The sequence below is a fragment of the Python bivittatus genome, unplaced genomic scaffold (genome assembly GCF_059951505.1).
Source record: "Python bivittatus isolate LINGU-HERP-01145 unplaced genomic scaffold, Pbiv_v1 ctg000850_np1212, whole genome shotgun sequence".
Taxonomy (NCBI): domain Eukaryota; kingdom Metazoa; phylum Chordata; class Lepidosauria; order Squamata; family Pythonidae; genus Python; species Python bivittatus.
Window position 1 is genome coordinate 65,283,015 of NW_028277112.1, and position 18,896 is coordinate 65,301,910.

The following is an 18,896-nucleotide window of genomic DNA, read 5'->3' on the forward strand; positions in this document are numbered from 1 at the left end:
TGCACCAACACAGATGGAATGTAACATTACACCAAGCGTGTTTCTTCATGTTCATATAACTTCAAGCTGAGAAGGGGGGGGCGGGGGGGAGGGATTTGTAGTGATACCCAAGAGAAAACAAACACGTATGGAGCTTCTTCCTTCATACATCCTAACAATATCTGAATTAGAAGACATTGATATTTTCCTCTAGCAACACAATGCAAATGTATTTATTAGCTTCAGTTACTGATGTAGTACTGATATAACAAGCTTTTAAAAATCCTCCATGTACAGTATTTGGTGGAAAAGTCAGTGGATAACAATTGATTAAAGAATTGAATGAACAAAACTGGGTCCAATGAAATACCAAAATATATTCACTCACTTGACACAGCATATCAGACTATGCTGCAGATGTCATGTTATCACTGTCAGAACTATTACCAGAATACACTCCATGCTAAATAGTCATGTGCTGGAGTACTTATGTCTCAGGACCACAAACAACTGTTTCTGGAGCACTCTACTATATATACAAAAGATATCACAAAAGCAAAACCTGTCATCTGCATATATAGGACCATCAGCTACTATTTTCAAATTGTTCAGCACCCAACATGATTACATTGAACATGCCAGGCTGCGTCAATCAAAATATAATGTGGCTGGTGACATTCAGAGTGACTTAACTCAAAATGGTGCAATACCCTGGAAAACACATCATACTTTTTTTGTGAATACTGCGTGCATACAAAATCAGCTTGTTGGAAATGGGAAATATTCCAGATCCAATTTAATATAGACAGATTTTTGTATTTTTAAAAAATGGATACATGATTTGTAATTTTCCAATAATAAAAAATAAATCACATTTTAGTAGGCAAAATTATTTAAAAGGACTATTGTTATGGTTTGCATTACTTGAGAAAAGGCACCGCTTGCTATATAGCCTGTTTTAATTTATTTATTTTGGCTATCAACTTGATTTTTTAGAACTAACTTCCATAAGCAGCAAGAGAGTACAAATATTTCTTTTAAGGCTGATGTTGCCTCCTTGACACTATAAAGCTGGTGCTGTTTGGAGCATTGGCTGTCACAGAATGACAAAGCTTTAAAACCAATTACTTATAATAATAATACTGTAACAACAACAACAACAGTAGCTTGGAATAGGTTAAGAACAGATGGAAAGGTGCTGAGGCCCAATTTGTCCTAGAATAAGATTATTTCAAATAGTCCCAGATCACCAAATTTGAATAAAAAGGAGAGAGTATTAAAATGGCAACTGGAGCAAGTATCCCTTCTTTGAGTCAATAAGCCAGGTGATGTACTATATGGAAATGGGGGACATGGGAGAGAGACAAAACACCAGTTCCTGTAACCTTGCTGGCTGGGGAATTCTGGGAGTTGAAGTCCACCTGTCTTAAAGTTGCCAAGGTTGAGGAACCCTTCTGTAACCCACAAAAAGGGGTAGCTACATGAGATAAGAACTAAGAATTGGGTTGGCTTATGAACTGGATAAGTCTCTGGTGAAGTCATCAATGGGATGCTTGATGGTCATGGGCTGAGGCACTAGCCAATGGGCAGGTAAGATCAATGCAAGCATTTGCTGAGAAAGTCTATTGACCTTCCACCTTGGATATCTATCTATCTACCTACCTACTTTTAATATCACATAAAATAATTAAAAACACTATTAAATTCATGCAATCTGAAAAGGTCTGATTGAAGTAGAGGAAGATTTGGTTCCTAAGTAGGAAGACTGAGACTGAGGACAATTCCTGATGGAGCTTGGGAGCACACAAGAGAAAGATTGTTTCCACCTATTCAGGAAATGGACCTCAGAAAGTGAGGTGTTCTTCAAATAGCCTCTGTGCTGTTTAAGATTGTAAAAGATCAAACATGCACCAACAGTTCCCAGAAAACAACTGGCAACCAGTGCAGGCAGGGTCTTCATCCCAGGTATAATATGTTCTCAGCATCATGCACTAGTCAACAGCCTAGTGACACATTTTACATCCACTGAAGCTTCAGGACAATCCTCACTAGCAGCCCATGAAGATTCCATTGTAAAAGTTAAGTTAGATGTAACCAAAGCACGGGAAACTGTTGCCAGTCTTAACAGCTCAGAAGTGGTCACAGCTGGTACACAAAATGTAATTAAACAAAATGCCAACTGAGAATGTGGATCATTCCTGACTGCAGAGCTGCTCTTTCAAGGGAGTGCAATCCCATCCTGAATAGGCTAAACCCCAACCCTGCTAGACTAGATAAAGACAAATAAGTTTACATTTAAACCAGAAAAGACAGTGTGCTTCCAGTCAATTAAAAGGCAGATCAAAATACAGAAATTCAACCTATATTGAATGGAATTTCACTATTGTGATTCTACTTCAGATCTGCACTCTTGACTCAGACCTGAGCCTAGGGATCCAGCTTTAAGTGGTGATCAAAAATGTTCCATCTCTATTGTCAAACTGCCAAAGACATTTTATTTAAAGAAAAGTTTGCTATTTAAACTATCTTGTTGCCAACATTGTTTTAATTTTGTAGCTGCTATTTTAATTGATTTTGTTAATATGAATTTTTAAATAAATTTTTAACATTGATTTCTATGTTTTATTGTAATCGATCTTGAACACCATTTCTGATAGAAGTGCAGACAAAAATACTAAAAGTCTTATCACAAGAATGCTCTAGGACTTTTATTATAGGATACTCACATTTTTCTGTTAAGATCTTTGCAGACTTTATAATGTACAGCACTAAATTCACAAACAGAAATAACACACAGCAAACCAAATTCCACTGCAGAAGATCCTGGGCAAGGGCTATCTGAAATGGACATTGGTATGCTTTCTAGATGTCTGTATTCTTAACTAGCAGAAGGAAGGAAGGAAGGAAGGAAGGAAGGAAGGAAGGAAGGAAGGAAGGAAGGAAGGAAGGAAGGAAGGAAGGAAGGAAGGAAGGAGGGAGGGAGGGAGGGAGGGAGACCATGAGGTTACATCTACTGTAGATTTTTGATATAATATTGGAATTCAAGAAAATATTACACATTCTAAATTAAATTATTAACAAAAAGAGGATTCACTCATTCCTTAAAACACACATGCAGAAAAGGGGGGATACCAATGGCACAGTTTAACCCGCTTTGACCTTTGAACTCTGAGGGGGGTCATACACATGTCACTGTTCCCAGCTGTCTTTCTGACACTCTGCCCGTTGCAGGGCCTTCGCCCTTTCCATTTTGTAGAAGTATTGATCTGTTGGCAGCAATGGGCTGGATAATTAGCCAGGAATTAGGGTTTCTATTACAGCCAGGAGGTTGCCCCAGCTGATTTATCACCTGAATAATTTACTGTGATTGAAAGGAAATTAAAATGAACTCCATTCAACAACTGTGCACTTTTATGGGCTTTAGTGAAGACTCAAAATCCAAATTAATAGCCTCGTGCTATTTAATAGTCTACTGAGAGTAAATATGAAAGGTTTTCCTCTGCTGCCTGCTTCTTAGTTTTCTCATCGGGGATGTAGACGTTGTTCCTCCTTCCATCTCCTCCCCTCTGCGCCCCACTAATATAATTCCAGGCAAACCGAGAGATTTTTTTTCCTTGAAGGATATACAAACATAATAACAAATAAAGTGTTCTAAAAACACTTTTTTAAAAAGTATCCCTTTAGAGAAAAAACATTTGCCTTTTTCTCTATTGTTAGTGATCTGTCACCTGAAAGTAAAAGGGACACTTTCTGCATTAGCATTTTCATAGAGAGGGATGCTTCATAAGCCACTTTGGTGCTTAAAACTGTTACCCAGAATAAATGCTTTAATCAGTTCTTCTGTCAAATAGGGTCAGGCCCACTTTTCTGGTAGTAATCAATTTCTGAGTCATAATGCATAGTAATTTGTCCTTCCTAGGACTAGTTTGGTCCCATAAGTTATTTGTAGGTTAATCTCTCACAAATAAAAATCAAAAATGTGGGAAATCATCCTAAATACATATAAAGTTGATTGGAGCTAATTCAACTTTTGCATGTCAGTATTGTAATTCTGAAAGTTAAAAAAATAGATTTTAGCTTAGAATTAAATTTGGTTCAAATTTAGAGTACGTGGATATCGTGTACTAAATACATTATATTTTATCTAAATATAAAATATTCCATTTTATATATTTAGATTATACATGCACACAGATGCATTCAAGCACAAGGACACACACTTTAATTTAAATTGGATGTTTAATTTTAAATTAATATTTTGTTTTTAAGAAATGTAAATACTACATTAAATAATAAAGTTAATATTTGAAGATCTATTAACATCTAACAGAATATAAATATCTATCTGGAATCAGTGCTTTCCAGATATAATAAATAAAAGTTGGTCATATGTAAATAAAGAACAAAGCTGATTATTTACAAATATGAATTTATACACCCCCTACTATTTCATTTTTAACTTGAAAACAAACTGTTCTGGTTTACCCAGTAACTATCATACATATTTCTCTTATTTCTCCACTCCAACTATTTTCATTTTATTTGCTACTTTTCTTTTTATTTTTATGTATAAATCCTAGCAAAATGCTGCAAGCAAAAGCAACGTTGAAAGGACAAAACTGTCCATCCCTAAATTCCTATATTCCAAGTTATTAATCTTCCTCCCAAAACTCTTACTAAAGCTTATAGTAAGAAAAAAAAAAGTCCTACTGAAATCTTTTAAAGAAAGTCCTTCTCTAAGAAAATAAAAAAGGAAAGCATGAAAAATATGTGCAGTAAGACAAAGAGATGCAGGTTTGATTGTAAGTATGAAAGACTACATCAATAATAATCTCTTTAGACATGGTTTAGTGATCAAATTTTATTAACACATGTTGGAGCAGTGGCTCCCAGAATTCCCAGCCTGAAGACTTTTGATTGTTGGAAGGTACCAGGTTGGTGAAAGCTGGCCTAGGAAAGTCATGTAGAATCAGTGGGATACTTGAGTTAAATCTGCCATCTCTAATCTGAAACTCTAATTTGAATCAGCAGTTTTTATCACCCTAATCAGGATTAGCCCTATTATTGGATGCCATAAAGCAGCTGCTTCAGGAGGCAGACTGGGATAGGCAGTGAATTGGGCCCTTGCTGGTTATCCTGTGGGCCTGAAGTACCCAAATTGCAGCATTTCTGTGATTACATCATCATGCATGTGTTGTCATTTGTTACCCATGAATGTCCATGGACATAGAAGGCTGTCAAAGGAGAAAACTCCCCCATAGTTGCAAGAGGGCCGATGTGCTTCATTGAAGCAATGGCTTCTCCCACTCTTATACCTCCCTTTCAGCCATTTTTCACCTCCCTCCCATTTACTAACTTTCAACAGTATCTTTCTCTAATATATATTCTCAGAGAATGTAGGATGATCATCACTGGCCCAGATTCACAGGTAATTGTCTGGGGATGGGGACATTTATTTTCCTTTTGGGTAGATAAAACATATAAACAAAATAAATAACAAACGAACAATTTATTTTATTTTATTACATTTGAAAGGCCACCCAATTCAAAATTACTCTAGGCAGTGGAGAATGTTAAAAACATAAACAACAATTACCAAAAGATAAAGTGACACAGAAGACTTGGCATATCAAGTGTCAACACTATCAAGTAACACAGCAAGAGTGAGAATCAACAAATTTGAGCTTCATTCAGTCTACTGTACCAGCTCATCCAAACGATTAATTAAGACCCCTCCCCTCAATTAAGACCCCTCCCAGTCCATAAGAACCTAGCCCCTTCTCATTCTTAGCAATAAGAGCCACCTGAACCACCAACATATTTCTCACCATCCTGCAAGGTATAAATTAACCAAAAGTGCCACCAGCCATCCTTTAAGATGCCTCACTGAAGAGCTTACTAAGATGAGATGTTCATTTCAGCCACCTTTTGTCTCCCATTAGAGAAAGCTGAGTGCTTCTAAGAATGACTTTTTTTCCAGCTGACCTACCCTTCCATTTATGGCGAAAATAATGGATTCTGGAAGATCCATTTCTTCTTGTTCCTAGCATCACTGAGACTGATGCTAGAGTTTTGGCCCTGTTCCAAAAACATCCTCTGGCCTGCCAAAGGGTATCTGGGAATTGCCTGCTGGATCCAATCCTGTTTCCCATTGAATAAGTGTCAATGGTGGCATTGGTCATTAGAAAATTAATGAAGTGGGGTTTCAAATTAGTCAGATCTGCTGTCCAGGAAGGACTGTCTCTCCCCTCCTTTAGTTAGGTAGAATGCCACCTAAATGGCCAGTGGATATTTCAGAATGACTAGGTATGCACTATTCTCTCCCCACTCTTAGTTATGAATCATATAATTTACTTTTGTGTGGAATAACAGAGACTACAATTTAAATTGGAAAGTAGGCAAATTGGGAGAAACACAACAGGAGGGATTGTGTGACCTTTGAGCCCTACAAGCTGTAGAAAGTCCCTTTGGGGATCAGATGCCTCTCTATGTAGCTCTTGTGTGATGTACTGAATGTGTTGCTGTTATCAGAGTGAATAAATTATGCCTCCACTTATTCTTCACCTATATATTTGCAAATAAGCCCAGTTTGTTCAAAATGCTGAAAGTTTCCAGTGACCTCTTTCCAGAACAAAGTAATCAAGAAAGTTTTGTGGCCCTGGAATTTCTTACCTTTCAGAAAGTAAAAATGTCAATTAGTGAAACCAAAAATCATCACACAGAGATATAAATATCTTGTGAATGTTTGACATCCCAAAGATGATGAGCGGATATATTTATTACTTAGAATATGAATGTTAATTGAGGTACTATATATGTGAACTATGTTCATTCTAACCACTGATATCTCACGTCTCAAAAGACATCCAGTGTTTTTGGGAAAATAGCAGAAAGGTAGTCTCCACAGGGAAAACCTGTTTAAGATTTGCCCTTCTAAGTCAAGTCAGTTCTTCACTGACTTCATTTGATCGCTTTGCTCAAATGACAACTTGAGGTGTTACAAAAATTTCTTCAGCTAATAATAGCAATAACATTACAAAAAAGAGAAGGAAAAGCCAAGTATGCATGTTTAATATGAAGTATTTCAAACCTTGCTGACCCTGGATGCACCATAAAGCAATGTTTGAATATACCAAGCACTCAGTTCCTACTGCCCGTGATGAGCTCCGCATCAGTATCCAACCGTCAACAAGCTAATACGGGATGGTGTCATGGGTGGCTCATGGATGCACAGGGTAGGGCACGCATAAATCACCTATCTCCCACTTCTAGGTATCAACATATCTATACCCTCCCTGATGATGCAGTGCTGTACCAATTGCAGAGTTGATGTAAGAAATATTCTTTGCTTTACTCCAGTGAGAGGGATCTTTCTAAATGGGGGGCATTATATCAATGAGCTGTCTGTCCCTCTTACTTCACAACAGAGCATAGGATGTGATATAAGTGAGCAACACCCAGTCACAGATAAAGAAGATTAATTCCATAATGTCCACACAGAACCACTTTAATCATCATTTAATAGAAAGAAAGAGTATTCTACATCCAAGCTGCTTTGCTTCAAAACGCAGAGAGGTACCTGAGCACATTGCTAACATTTATCTTCCTAGTACTTTCACAAATACGTTGCCTCAGGACTCCAAACAACCCTTGTTCCCTTTCTACCACAGAGAGTGCCATGACAAAGCACTACACAAAAATAAGTACAGGAAGGGGAATTTATGTTACAAAATAGAATCGCTATATAACTATTTCCCACATGTAATTAGTATGTCTAGTCTAAATTGCATTGTCCTAAAACTCAGATAACACGTTCTCTCACACGGAGTAGGCATTCACTCCCATACACAGATAAACCATTTGGTGGAAAAGAGTTGATTTCCAATTATGGACACTCAGGGTTAAGTAATCATGATAATTTTGCCTTGCAGGATGACTGGCCCAAATTGTCTTCTATTTTTTTTTTCCTTCAGCTATTTTTCAGTTTATAAAAATGTTTTTTCTTCCAAAGGCAAGGAAAATTTCAGTGAAATCCTCCTGGACAGGATGTAAGGTTTTTTATTCACCTTAGTTCCACAATGGCCAAAGGATGTAGATTAGTGTCCTCTCTTTCATTATGCAATCATCTTTATGGCAGTTTGCAGCCTCCCTGGCTTCCCAAACTTGTTAAATCCAAAGGGAAGTCCACTCATCCTTACTGCAGATCAAAAGGCATGGACTACTAGGGAGACTGCAGACTAATGCTTACATGCATTTGTAGAGATCCTTAATTCACTGAACTATAAGAAGGAGGAGGAGAGACAGCACAATTAGACTTGCAAGATCCTATTATTATAGCCACACTCAATAAAAGTAATTTTAACCTTCCTGTAGAGTTGATTTCCTGGTCTGGTCTACCTAGTGGGGCTGACAGCATTACTAACTTACTTGTTGAAAGCATCATGACATGCAAGAGATGAATGCCTTTAATCCTTGCTATCCTACTGTCTTCCAAAGTACATGAGCCTTGACTGGGCTGGATGGCAATTCACAGATATATCTCTTTCCCCTTCAGGACTCTTCCATTCCAGATGTATATATAATAGGTATGCCCCTATCCTATGACTTGGTTTATTATTATTTTTATTGATAGGGATCTAACTTCTTTATAATCCTGCATCAGCTGACCCTGGGAAAAACTCAAAGCAGAGCAGGCAAGGTGACTGATGGGCTCAGGGACAAAGACTCCTCCATTATGCTCTTCCAGGTTCCCTGCACTGGTCGGAAGAAGGCCTCCAAGAATCCACTAATAGGCTGTCCAGTGGATATGACACAATTAGTTGAGGAGGGGAGGAAGATGGGCATTTCTAGTCTACCCAGCCAAATAAAAGAAGAGCGAATATCAAGGAAAGAGGCAGACCTAAAGGACTGTCTAGTCCATGCAACAGCTAAACTGTTGGTCCATACAGAAGTCCTCATCTTTGGCTCTGTATAGAGAGGATATTCCCATATTTTCTCTTTTTGGTTATATCATGCATGTGCAAAAAACTCCCTCTATCCAGTCCCCTGGAATAGCCCCAGTGGCATTTCTGAGGAACCATTTTGTTGCTGTGTCTCTTCTATCTGTGTAATATTCTTCATAACTATATTGTGTATCATGAAATACCAGCCTGTTTTTTCTTATAAACACCACTTCTGGTGTTTACATTTACATTTAAGTGTAAAATGTTCTAACTCCTAACCTTAAAACTTAACAAATTTTACACTTAAATGTAATATCTTCAGCATGCATGCTAAACCCTGTCAGAATATAGAAGGTTTTTTTTTTAGATCTTTTATCCCACCTTTATTATTTTATATTAATAACTCAAGGTTGCAAACATACCTAATACTCCTTCCTCCCCCTCCTATTTTCTCCACAACAACAACTCTGTGAGATGAGGGGCTGAGAGAGAGTGACTGGCCCAAAGTCACCCAATCTTTTGAGCCGTTTCCATATGACCTCAGAGACTACTGCTACAAGGTATATGTCTAATATCTACAAGAGATTTCTGGATTGTTGCAATGAGAGAGAAAATAATGTAATCTGTATTTGAATGCTAATTTATCTGATTTTTCATTTTTGAGTCAAAACAAAAATAAACATTTTAATATTTCTACTGTGATCCTAATGAAAACCATCTCAGTACAAATTTAAGGAAGCTTTATTTCATGGATAGCAATGCACACCAGTAAAACTTAGTAAAATAAATGAAAATATTCCTTTGAATTGCTGGGATTGGGGGGGGGGGTTAATATAGGGCTGTTTAATACAAAAGAGAGCCAGTTTGGTGTAGCAGTTAAGGCATAAGGCTAGAAACGGGGAGACAGTGAATTCTAGTCCTGCCTTAGGCACAAAGCCAGCTGGGTGACCTTGGGCCAGTCACCCTCTCTCAGCCCTGGGAAGGAGGCAAGGGAAAACAACTTCCAAAAAACTTTGCCAAGAAAACTGAAAGGGCTTGTCCAGGCAGTCACCAGGCATCAACACTGACTCAAAGGCATCATCATCATCGTCGTCCTCATTGTTGTCATAGTAGAAGGACTACAAAGTTGTTATAGTTTTTTCAGAACCAAGTTTGACCTTCACTTTAAAAGTTGTTGGGCATATTATTAAGTAGTTTGAGGCTCTCATTCTATTTTCAGTCTTCATGGGTATAAGAAAGAACTTTATAAGTTCTTATAAGCAACAGCACAAAAGTAGCCACAAATGAAAGCTTTTGCAGAACTAATGCTCTTGCTAAAATCTGAAAAGTGGCAGAAAAATTAACAGACAGAATGAGGTTGGCTCAAAAATAAAGTTCAAAAGAAGAATTTACAGATAGTTGGTTCCCATCTATTATACATTCTCATTTAACTAAAGGCCTGCCAGGTACCCAGATTGGTTTTTGGAAAGGCTGTTTCTCATTATTGATGGTTATTGAACAAATATTGCCCTCAAATCCTGCTATGCTGCCTCATCATGGAGGGGGTTATTCCTGGGACATTTGAGTGAAGAATTATGGGAGTGTACACCAAAAGTATATACTCCCAGAAGGATCACCCAAGACATGAAGGTCATCCCAGCTGCCTAGCTAAAGCAAGTTGGCACTTATTTTGGACAGCAATGATATAGGAAGAAGATGAAGCTGGACGATCACTTTAGTGACAACAGCAAAGACATAATTTCATATTGTATGGGAGAAGGCCATTCCTCAGTTTTACCAAGAAAACCACATGGATTGATAATATAAAAGGATTGATGATATAGTGATGAATGATGGGCACCTCGGATCGAATGGCACCCAACACACTGCTGAGGAAGAGCTGAGGATCTATTGGAGTACTAATTATGTTTATGAGCCTTCAAGATATCCAGTGGCTGATCCTGCCCTGCAGGAAAAGAAAATCTAAAGTTGCAAAGACAGAATTACAGTGAGAACATGGAAAGTAAGAAGCATGAACATGGGAAAACTCAACACAGTGAAAGATGAAATGAATCGAATACACACTAACATCTTAGGCATCAGTGAATTGAAGTGGGCTGAAATAGAACTTCATTCCACCATCATAATGACAGTTAGAAGATCACACTGTTTACTACTCAGGACATTAAAAACAAAGAAGGAACACGATTGCTTTCATAGTCAAGAAGAATATAGCAACAACAATACTTGGATACAAGTAAACAATGCCTGGATAATATCAGTTAGACTACACAGACAATTCTTCAATATGACAGTTATCCAAATTTATTGCACCATTGATGCAGATGAAGAGGAAGTTGACAGGTATTATAGTCAAGTTCAATCTGAAATCAACAGAACATGCAGCAAGATGTGCTGCTTGTGGTTGGTAACTGGGATGCCCAAGCTGGAAATAATAAGGAGGAAACTGTAGTTGGACTGTATGGCCTAGAAAACTGAACCAAAGCAGGAGAATATCTTATCATTTTCTGCCACTCCAATAATTTCTTAATTGTTAACAACATTCTTCAAACAATCAAAACAATACCTACATACATGGACATCACCAGACAGAGTTCACTGAAAACAAATGGACTATATTATTGTCACAAGGAGATGGAAGAGCTCAGTTATAACTGCAAAGATGTGGCCAGGGGCTAATTATGGAACAGATCACAAACTGCTGATGTGCAAGTTCCAAGCCAGACTAAAGCTGAACAATAAAGCTTGCAGTTTCCATGATATGGTCTTGAGCATATGACCACTATTTTCAAGGAGAACATCTGGAATTGCTTTGAAGATCTAAACCTCAGGAAATTCATTGATAGGGAATCAGAGAAACCATGGAATTAAATCAGAGAAGGTGTTAAGAATGAATATGAAAAAAGACTACTAAACACCAAGAAACAGAAGAAAGCAATCTGGATGTCAGAGTAGATGATGGAAATTGCCAAGAAGAGAAGAGAAGCCACAGCTAAGAAAGACAAAGCTAAGAAAGACAAAGAATTTCTGAGAGCTGTTAGAATAAGCAGTATTCCAGCATCTGTAAAGTCACTGAAGATGGAAACACATGCAGAAAACCAAGGAAAGTCTTCCAAAAGATCTCCAAACTCAGAAGGAGGTTCCAACTTCAAATAGGTATGCTGAAAGATGGCAGTGAACAGATAATTGATTCAAAGATCAGACCAATATCGGAGGAAAATACTGAACATTGTACAGTAGAGATGTCTATAAGCAAGATACCATAGAAGATAATCCCTATGTACAAGAACCTCTAATACTAGAAGATTAAGTTAGATCAGCATTCCAGTCATGATCAAGTTGGAAGGCTACAGAAATTGTTGGAGTATCTATAAAAAATATGGCAAGTAACAAAAGAAGAATCAGTAAAATTTCCAACCAAACTATGTCAGCAAATATGGGGAATGATAGTGGCCAACAGACTGGAAAAGGTCAGTCTATATACCAATACCAAAGAAAGGAGACTTAACAAAATATGCCAACTATCACACAATATCCTTAATTTCACATACTAGCAAAATTCTCCTTAATATCATCCACACAGATTAGGTACCTGAATGGAAAGGGAGAAGCAAGATGTTCAAGCTGTTTTAGAAAAAGCCAAGGAACAAGAGATATTACTGCTGATGCATGCTGGATAATTACAAAAGCCAAAGAATAATAATTACAAAAACCAAAAGAAGTCTATATGTGTTCTATCGATTATAGGAAGGCCGTTGATTGTGTTAACCATGTCAAGCTATAGAACATTGTTAGGAAAACTGAAATCCCAGAACATCTCATTGTTCTCACGCAAAACCTATACAGGGAACAAAAGCCACAGTCCATACAAGCATGACAAAACAGACTGGCTCCAGGTCAGCAAAAGAATGAAACAAGGCTATGTACTCCCTGTTTATTTGTTTACTCTATATGCTGAATATACAGTATATTGAGGGAGGTTGGATTGGAAGAAGCTGAGCATGATTTTAAAACTGAAGAAATAAATATCAATAACTGGGCTATTCTGATGTCACCACTCTGATAACTGAAAATGCAAATGATGTGGAAGCTCTAATAATGTAAGTCAAGAAGCACAGTGAAAAAAATGGGATTAAAAAATTAAATTAAATTAAAATATTTAAATATTAAATATTAAAAATCCAAACTAACAATCACAGGTATAGCAACCAGCCTTAAAACTGACAGTGAAGATACTGAAGTGATGGATACCTTCTGCCCTTTAGGAATGACTATCAACAATAAAGGAAACAGTGGTCAATAAGTCTGTTGCAGACTAGCACTGGGAAAAGTTGTCATGAAGGCCTTCGAAAAGGTTTTCAGATATCATGATGTATCTATCAGAAGTTCAGAATCATGTAAGCAATAGTTTTCTCTGTGACACTCTATGGAAATAAAAGTTGGACTTTGAAGAAGCAAAATAGTATTAACACTTTTGAATGGTGGTGTTGGAAAGACCCCTGAGCATATCACGGATAACCAAGAAAATAAACAAAAGGATCACAGAACAAATCAATCTAGAGTTCCTACATGAAGTACAAATGACCAGGCTTAAATTATCATATTTTGGATACATTATATGACTATTTAGCTCTCTTGAGAAGTCTATAATGTTGGGAAAGATGAAGGGAAAGAGAAAAAGAGGATGACCAGCAGCAAGATGGAGGGACTCCATTGTAGCAGCAATAGGTGCACCACTGGAAGTCCTGAAGGGTCAGGCTGGAGATAGATCATCCTGAAGAACATCTGTCTATGTGGTTGCGAGGAGTCAACACCAACTTGATGTCACATTCTCAGTCAGTCCATCAATCAATCAATCATAATTGAACCAACAAAGATTCTTGCATGTTATCTAACTGGTAAGAATGGACTGTACTCACAACTACGTGTTTTCTCTTTTATTCAGAAAATCTGTTCTCTTTTATAAAATTAATAGAGGGGGAAGGGAACTTTATTTCAATATATATCTTTCCCTTTCTAGAGTTGTAATCAAAACGTCTGATTCATCTCACAATGTTCATCTAATATTTTAGTTTGAAAAAGGAAGCAGACAGTTAGAATGGGCACAGCACAACCAAAATTAAGACACAAAGATTGGCAGAGAAGAGGTATACACAAACCTATCTGTGTCACAGAAGTCAGTGTACATTAATGGGTACTTAATTTCATTTAGGATCATAGTCTCAAGTTCAGTGTAAGAGTAAGGAAAAGCAGTGGTTTATATCAGGGGTAGATATGGCCCCCCAAATCCTTAGGAAAGGTCACCAAGTTGTAATTTTAAATCTGACAGGGGAAGTAATCATATTTACTGAATTTAATTAACTGAATCTAAGTTGAACAAATTTAGTTTTTGTCCTCCCGATTTATTGTCCCAATTTCAGAGAATAATCCTGGCCAAACAAAAGCCAAGGAAGGCCCTTGTCCCAAATAGGGTTGTGCACCTCTGCCTTAGAGGTATGTTACCAGGGTTAATTTAATACATATGTGAAAACAGAAATCAACATTGGATTACAGAGTTGTTTTTTTAATCTTATAAGCTCATGTACTACCCTTTCATATTCTGCAATATGAGTCCTTAATTCTCATTTAATTTACTTCCAGGATGCATTTTGTTGCTGTCTTAATTTTTTTGTGAGCTCATGGGAATTCTTGGGCCCTCATTCTCCTCCTACGTTTGCTTTTTTCTTTTTTACTCCCAGCACCATCTCCAAGTTTCTGTATAGAGTATCCCTATGTGTACATTTGTAAGAATGAGGATCAGATTCCCAGTATCAATTATTAATTGAAGAATAGTAAAAACTGAACATGATAATACTGAAGGTGATAATACTTGTTATCAAATATGGTTTCCCAAGTATTAAAAGTATCCAATTAAAAATTATGTGACAGACAGTACTGTAAATGTCAAATATGAAATAATTGATGCCAAGAAACTGGTAGGAAAAAGAAAAATTTCTTCCATTCTAAATATTACCTGCTCTGGTTTGATGGGTTCGGTTGTCGTAAAAATGTCAGAATAATGCTGTCTTTCAAAAACTCGATCCAAGACTTCTAATTGTTGCTGAGTGAAAAGATCTCCCCGCATTTGTTTCCGAAGGAAGTCTCGACCCGCAAGCGAATGGCCATTTGGTATAGGAGATTCCTGAATACCTTTCCGAAAGGGAAAAAATGCAGAGACAAATAGCTATTACAACAGCAATTAAAGCATATTTTTCATCTGATATTTAAACATGTAATATAATATTATCATATAAATATAGATTACCGCATCTTTGCTTATATATAGGAGTGTGTGTGTGTGTGTGTGTGTGTAAGTTTTATATTTATGTGTTTATATTCAGAAGACTAATTAATCCCTGAAGAGTTATGGGGAAATGCTGTAAGAGATCATACAGCTGCTGAGTAATTGATGCAGAAAATATTTAATTAAACATAATGGTAGTCAAAAGTCATAAAAAAATCACAAAATGTCTCTTCTTATAAATTATACTGAAATATCATGTTGTTTATATGTAGTCTTATAAAAGAATACAGGCCTCTTTAAATTCAACACAAAGCTCTCGTTGCATAGTTACTTCAATTTCCCCTGGGACACTAACACAAAGATGGGCAGTGGCAAATATTTCTTTTCTGCTATGTATTCATCTGCATTCCAAAAGTAATGAAGAATTGCTGCTTCAATTTAAGAAAATGATAAGTATCTCTAAAAAGTGGATGGCAGACTGGTAGATCTTTAGCTCCAAAAAATTCTATCTGGCCATTGATCTGTAAAAAAAGAATGGACCTGAAAAAAGAGAGAGAGATCTGCCTACATCTATCTAAAATGAAATAAATAGGCCAAATTCAGCTTTTTAAATATTTGTATTAGGGTAAGGATTTTCTAAGTACTGTGAAAAAGCAATGTTTGGTTCAAGTGTCAAACACGTGATGAAAACAAACAATGCTGGTGAGTTTTCCACTCACTTTTATATACAAATCCTGAAGTTCAAAGTACCTGTCCTTTTCAACCAATGGAAAAATGTCTCAGAAAACTAAGATTGTGTGAACATTAGACTCTTAATGGACCAATAAAATGGTTGGGTTAAGACCCAGTTAAATTGCTGGGCAAAAGGTTGTGTCACCACTCAGTTCAACAACTGTTTATAGAAGGCAACTCTGAGAGGGAGTAGACCAGCAGAAGAAGCCCCGAGGACAGACCATCAGGAACAAATCAGCAGACATTTTGGAAGAAAGAAAAAACACCAGGGCAGAAAACAGGTCCTGAGAGAAAAGGAGTTGAAGTCATGGTATCAAGAAACTAGAGGGAAGCAAAGCAATATGACTGGAGACAGCTGAAAGCTTGGTGCGCTCCTCTCTAAGAAACTAGACCAAACACCCAAGAAGTCAACATAGAAGAATTTCTGCTGTAGCAGTTGTGGAAAGGGAGGAAATGCATATGACTTATAGCAGCAGTAGTATGAAGAAGTCATCTGCTGTATCAAGAGTCTTGTTTGAATCCAACCTTCATTCAGAGGCTAGAAGCAAATATATGGAACATAGAGTATATATTTGTATACGAACTTTATAAAGGATTTGGCAAATTTCCAACCAGTACTTTCTCTCTTCCTGTCTCTCACTTTCTACCTTTCCCCACTACTGCATCAAAAGACTACCTTTTGTTCACTCCTTACTCCACTCCCATCCACTCCAGTCATATGTTAACCAGAGTAAAAAGGGTACATTTTTTATTTGTTTGACAGTAAAAATCACTGGATTTTGAAAATGCTAGGAATAAAGGTGGGATTGTTGTAGTGGCAATAATCCCTGTAGAATTCCACTCTCCTTGACCTTCCTCTTTATAGCAACACAGTTGGCTGGACTACAGTTAGTCCTCATTTAGTGATCACAATTGGCACTGGCAACTCGGTCATTAAGCAAAGCAGTTGCTAAGTGAAACTGGAACTGTGCTTACAATCTTACTTCATCTTTCCTTTGCTTTACAGATTTGTGATGGTTGTAAATGCAAGAATTGGTCATAAAGTTACTTTTTCATCACTATCATAATTGTGAACAGTCGCAAAACAAGGACTACCTGCAGTGAAATCTAGTAGCATTCCCTCTAACTCCTATCCCTTCACAAGAACTTCTTTCACATATTTGCACATTCAGTACATTTTCACATAACAATGAAAAGCATTTAACTACTGTCAATACATTTTAAGTCAAAAGTGCAATTTGCCATGTAATTTCAATAAAAGAAGTCTATACATAGAAATTGTGCATCTATGTCTATATATATACACAAACATGCACATGCCTACATGCATACACATGTGCACGTCACATCATGCATACATGCAAACATGTATCTCCGATGGTTATATTTCCTAAATTATGTAATACCTCACAGAACAAGTACTGGGTTCAATCAAGCATGGCTTATAAAATTAAGTCTGGAAGGGAGCTGCATGCTGTAAAAGGCCAATACTCCCTTTCACCAGAGCATGTAAATCCTTGTATTAGATTTTTAGGTTAAATCAATATTATTTTGCAATTGGATTTTGAAGTTATGCATTTACATAATCTGATGAAACAGAAGCAAAAAGATGCAGTTTCACTTTACTGAAATCAAACATTTCCCATTATGTTCTTGGGGCACACCTACTAGTTGTTTCAAAGTTATAAGAAGTGCTATTATTAATATGCATTACAATTTCTGAACAAAATATCTTTATAAACTTTAAACTCATTCTGAAAAAGTGTTGGGCCCAGAATATTGCCTGAAGAGAAATTAGTCCATTTTAATACTGAGGCAAATTAGTCTGATTGAATAACTTGTAAATTGGTTGGAATTCTTCAAATGGGAGGAGGAGGAGGAGGAGGAGGAGGAGGAGGAGGAGGAGGAGGGTAGTCCAGTATTGATGTTCTCTGTGTACAATATCAATCTGCAAAAATTATAACATGTAAATGCCCTAAAGATCAGTCAAGGATTAACTTCCCCAGAGTGTCCCACTGGATGCCCTAAAGAAGACATGGGCAAAGTCATGAAAAAATAGCCATGAGCATAAATAACACCCAAGCTCTGACCTGGCTATGACACAACAAATAAACAATGAAAGCTCTTCATTTATGCTGCAATCTAATCCCAATTTCTGGATTGGGAATTGGGAACTGTTCTATGTTACACAAACAGCAGAAAAAGAGTCAACTGTATTTCTGACATCATGTACTGACCAACACTCAGATTCACTTCCAAAAAGGTGTCCCACATTGTCAGGGACATGAACATAGCAATTATCTGGAACTCTTTAAGATGCTTTACCTTTTCCTGGGATTGTGCAGAGTTGCAGTCAGGTGCAACGTTTGTGACCCTACATCTTCAGAAGCAACATTTCGGAAACAAATACAGTCCTACTGACCAATTCCAAATGTTAGATTACTGTATCCTTGAGCTACTGCACATCACCCACAGCACATTGCACAATATCATTCATGTACTTCACTTCCCTTGGCCCACAAACCTTAAGAGATAGATCTAACAGAACAAGCATTAGTAGCTGGGGCTGAATCAGTGCATGTCACTGTGGCTTGGTTCACATGTCACACAAAATCTTAAAACTACACTAACAAAACACATTTGCTATGTCCGCATAACATGCTGTTCCTAGACAATTTATGGCTGAACAAGATGGCCAGGCTCATTCAACCTGCTACGATATGGATGAATTTGCATAAAAAGCTGGACCACTAACAACATATCCTAGCCCAGCATGTTGTAGAATCCCACCTTTCCTGTGTCGGCACCTGAAGGCTATCAGGGATGTCAATAAAGTGGCAGAGAAATCAAATCTCCAAGTGTCAGCCTTGCAAGGTAGTCCAGACAAGAAGCACACCCAGGTGAATTAATCCTACTTTATTGTAAGGTTATATTGACAGAATCTTGCAAGACTAAAAGTA

The 18,896-nt window shown here is 37.2% G+C and overlaps 1 protein-coding gene across 1 annotated transcript in view; it reads right to left on the reverse strand.

Moving 5' to 3' along the window:
* The window catches only part of PAX5 (paired box 5), a 238,428-nt gene that overhangs the window by 150,846 nt on the left and 68,686 nt on the right, over positions 1 to 18,896 (reverse strand). The window contains exon 6 of the mRNA XM_088130025.1: positions 14,935 to 15,110. Within this exon, the coding sequence (XP_087986151.1) occupies positions 14,935 to 15,110 (176 nt within the window). The remainder of the gene's footprint in view (positions 1 to 14,934; positions 15,111 to 18,896) is intronic.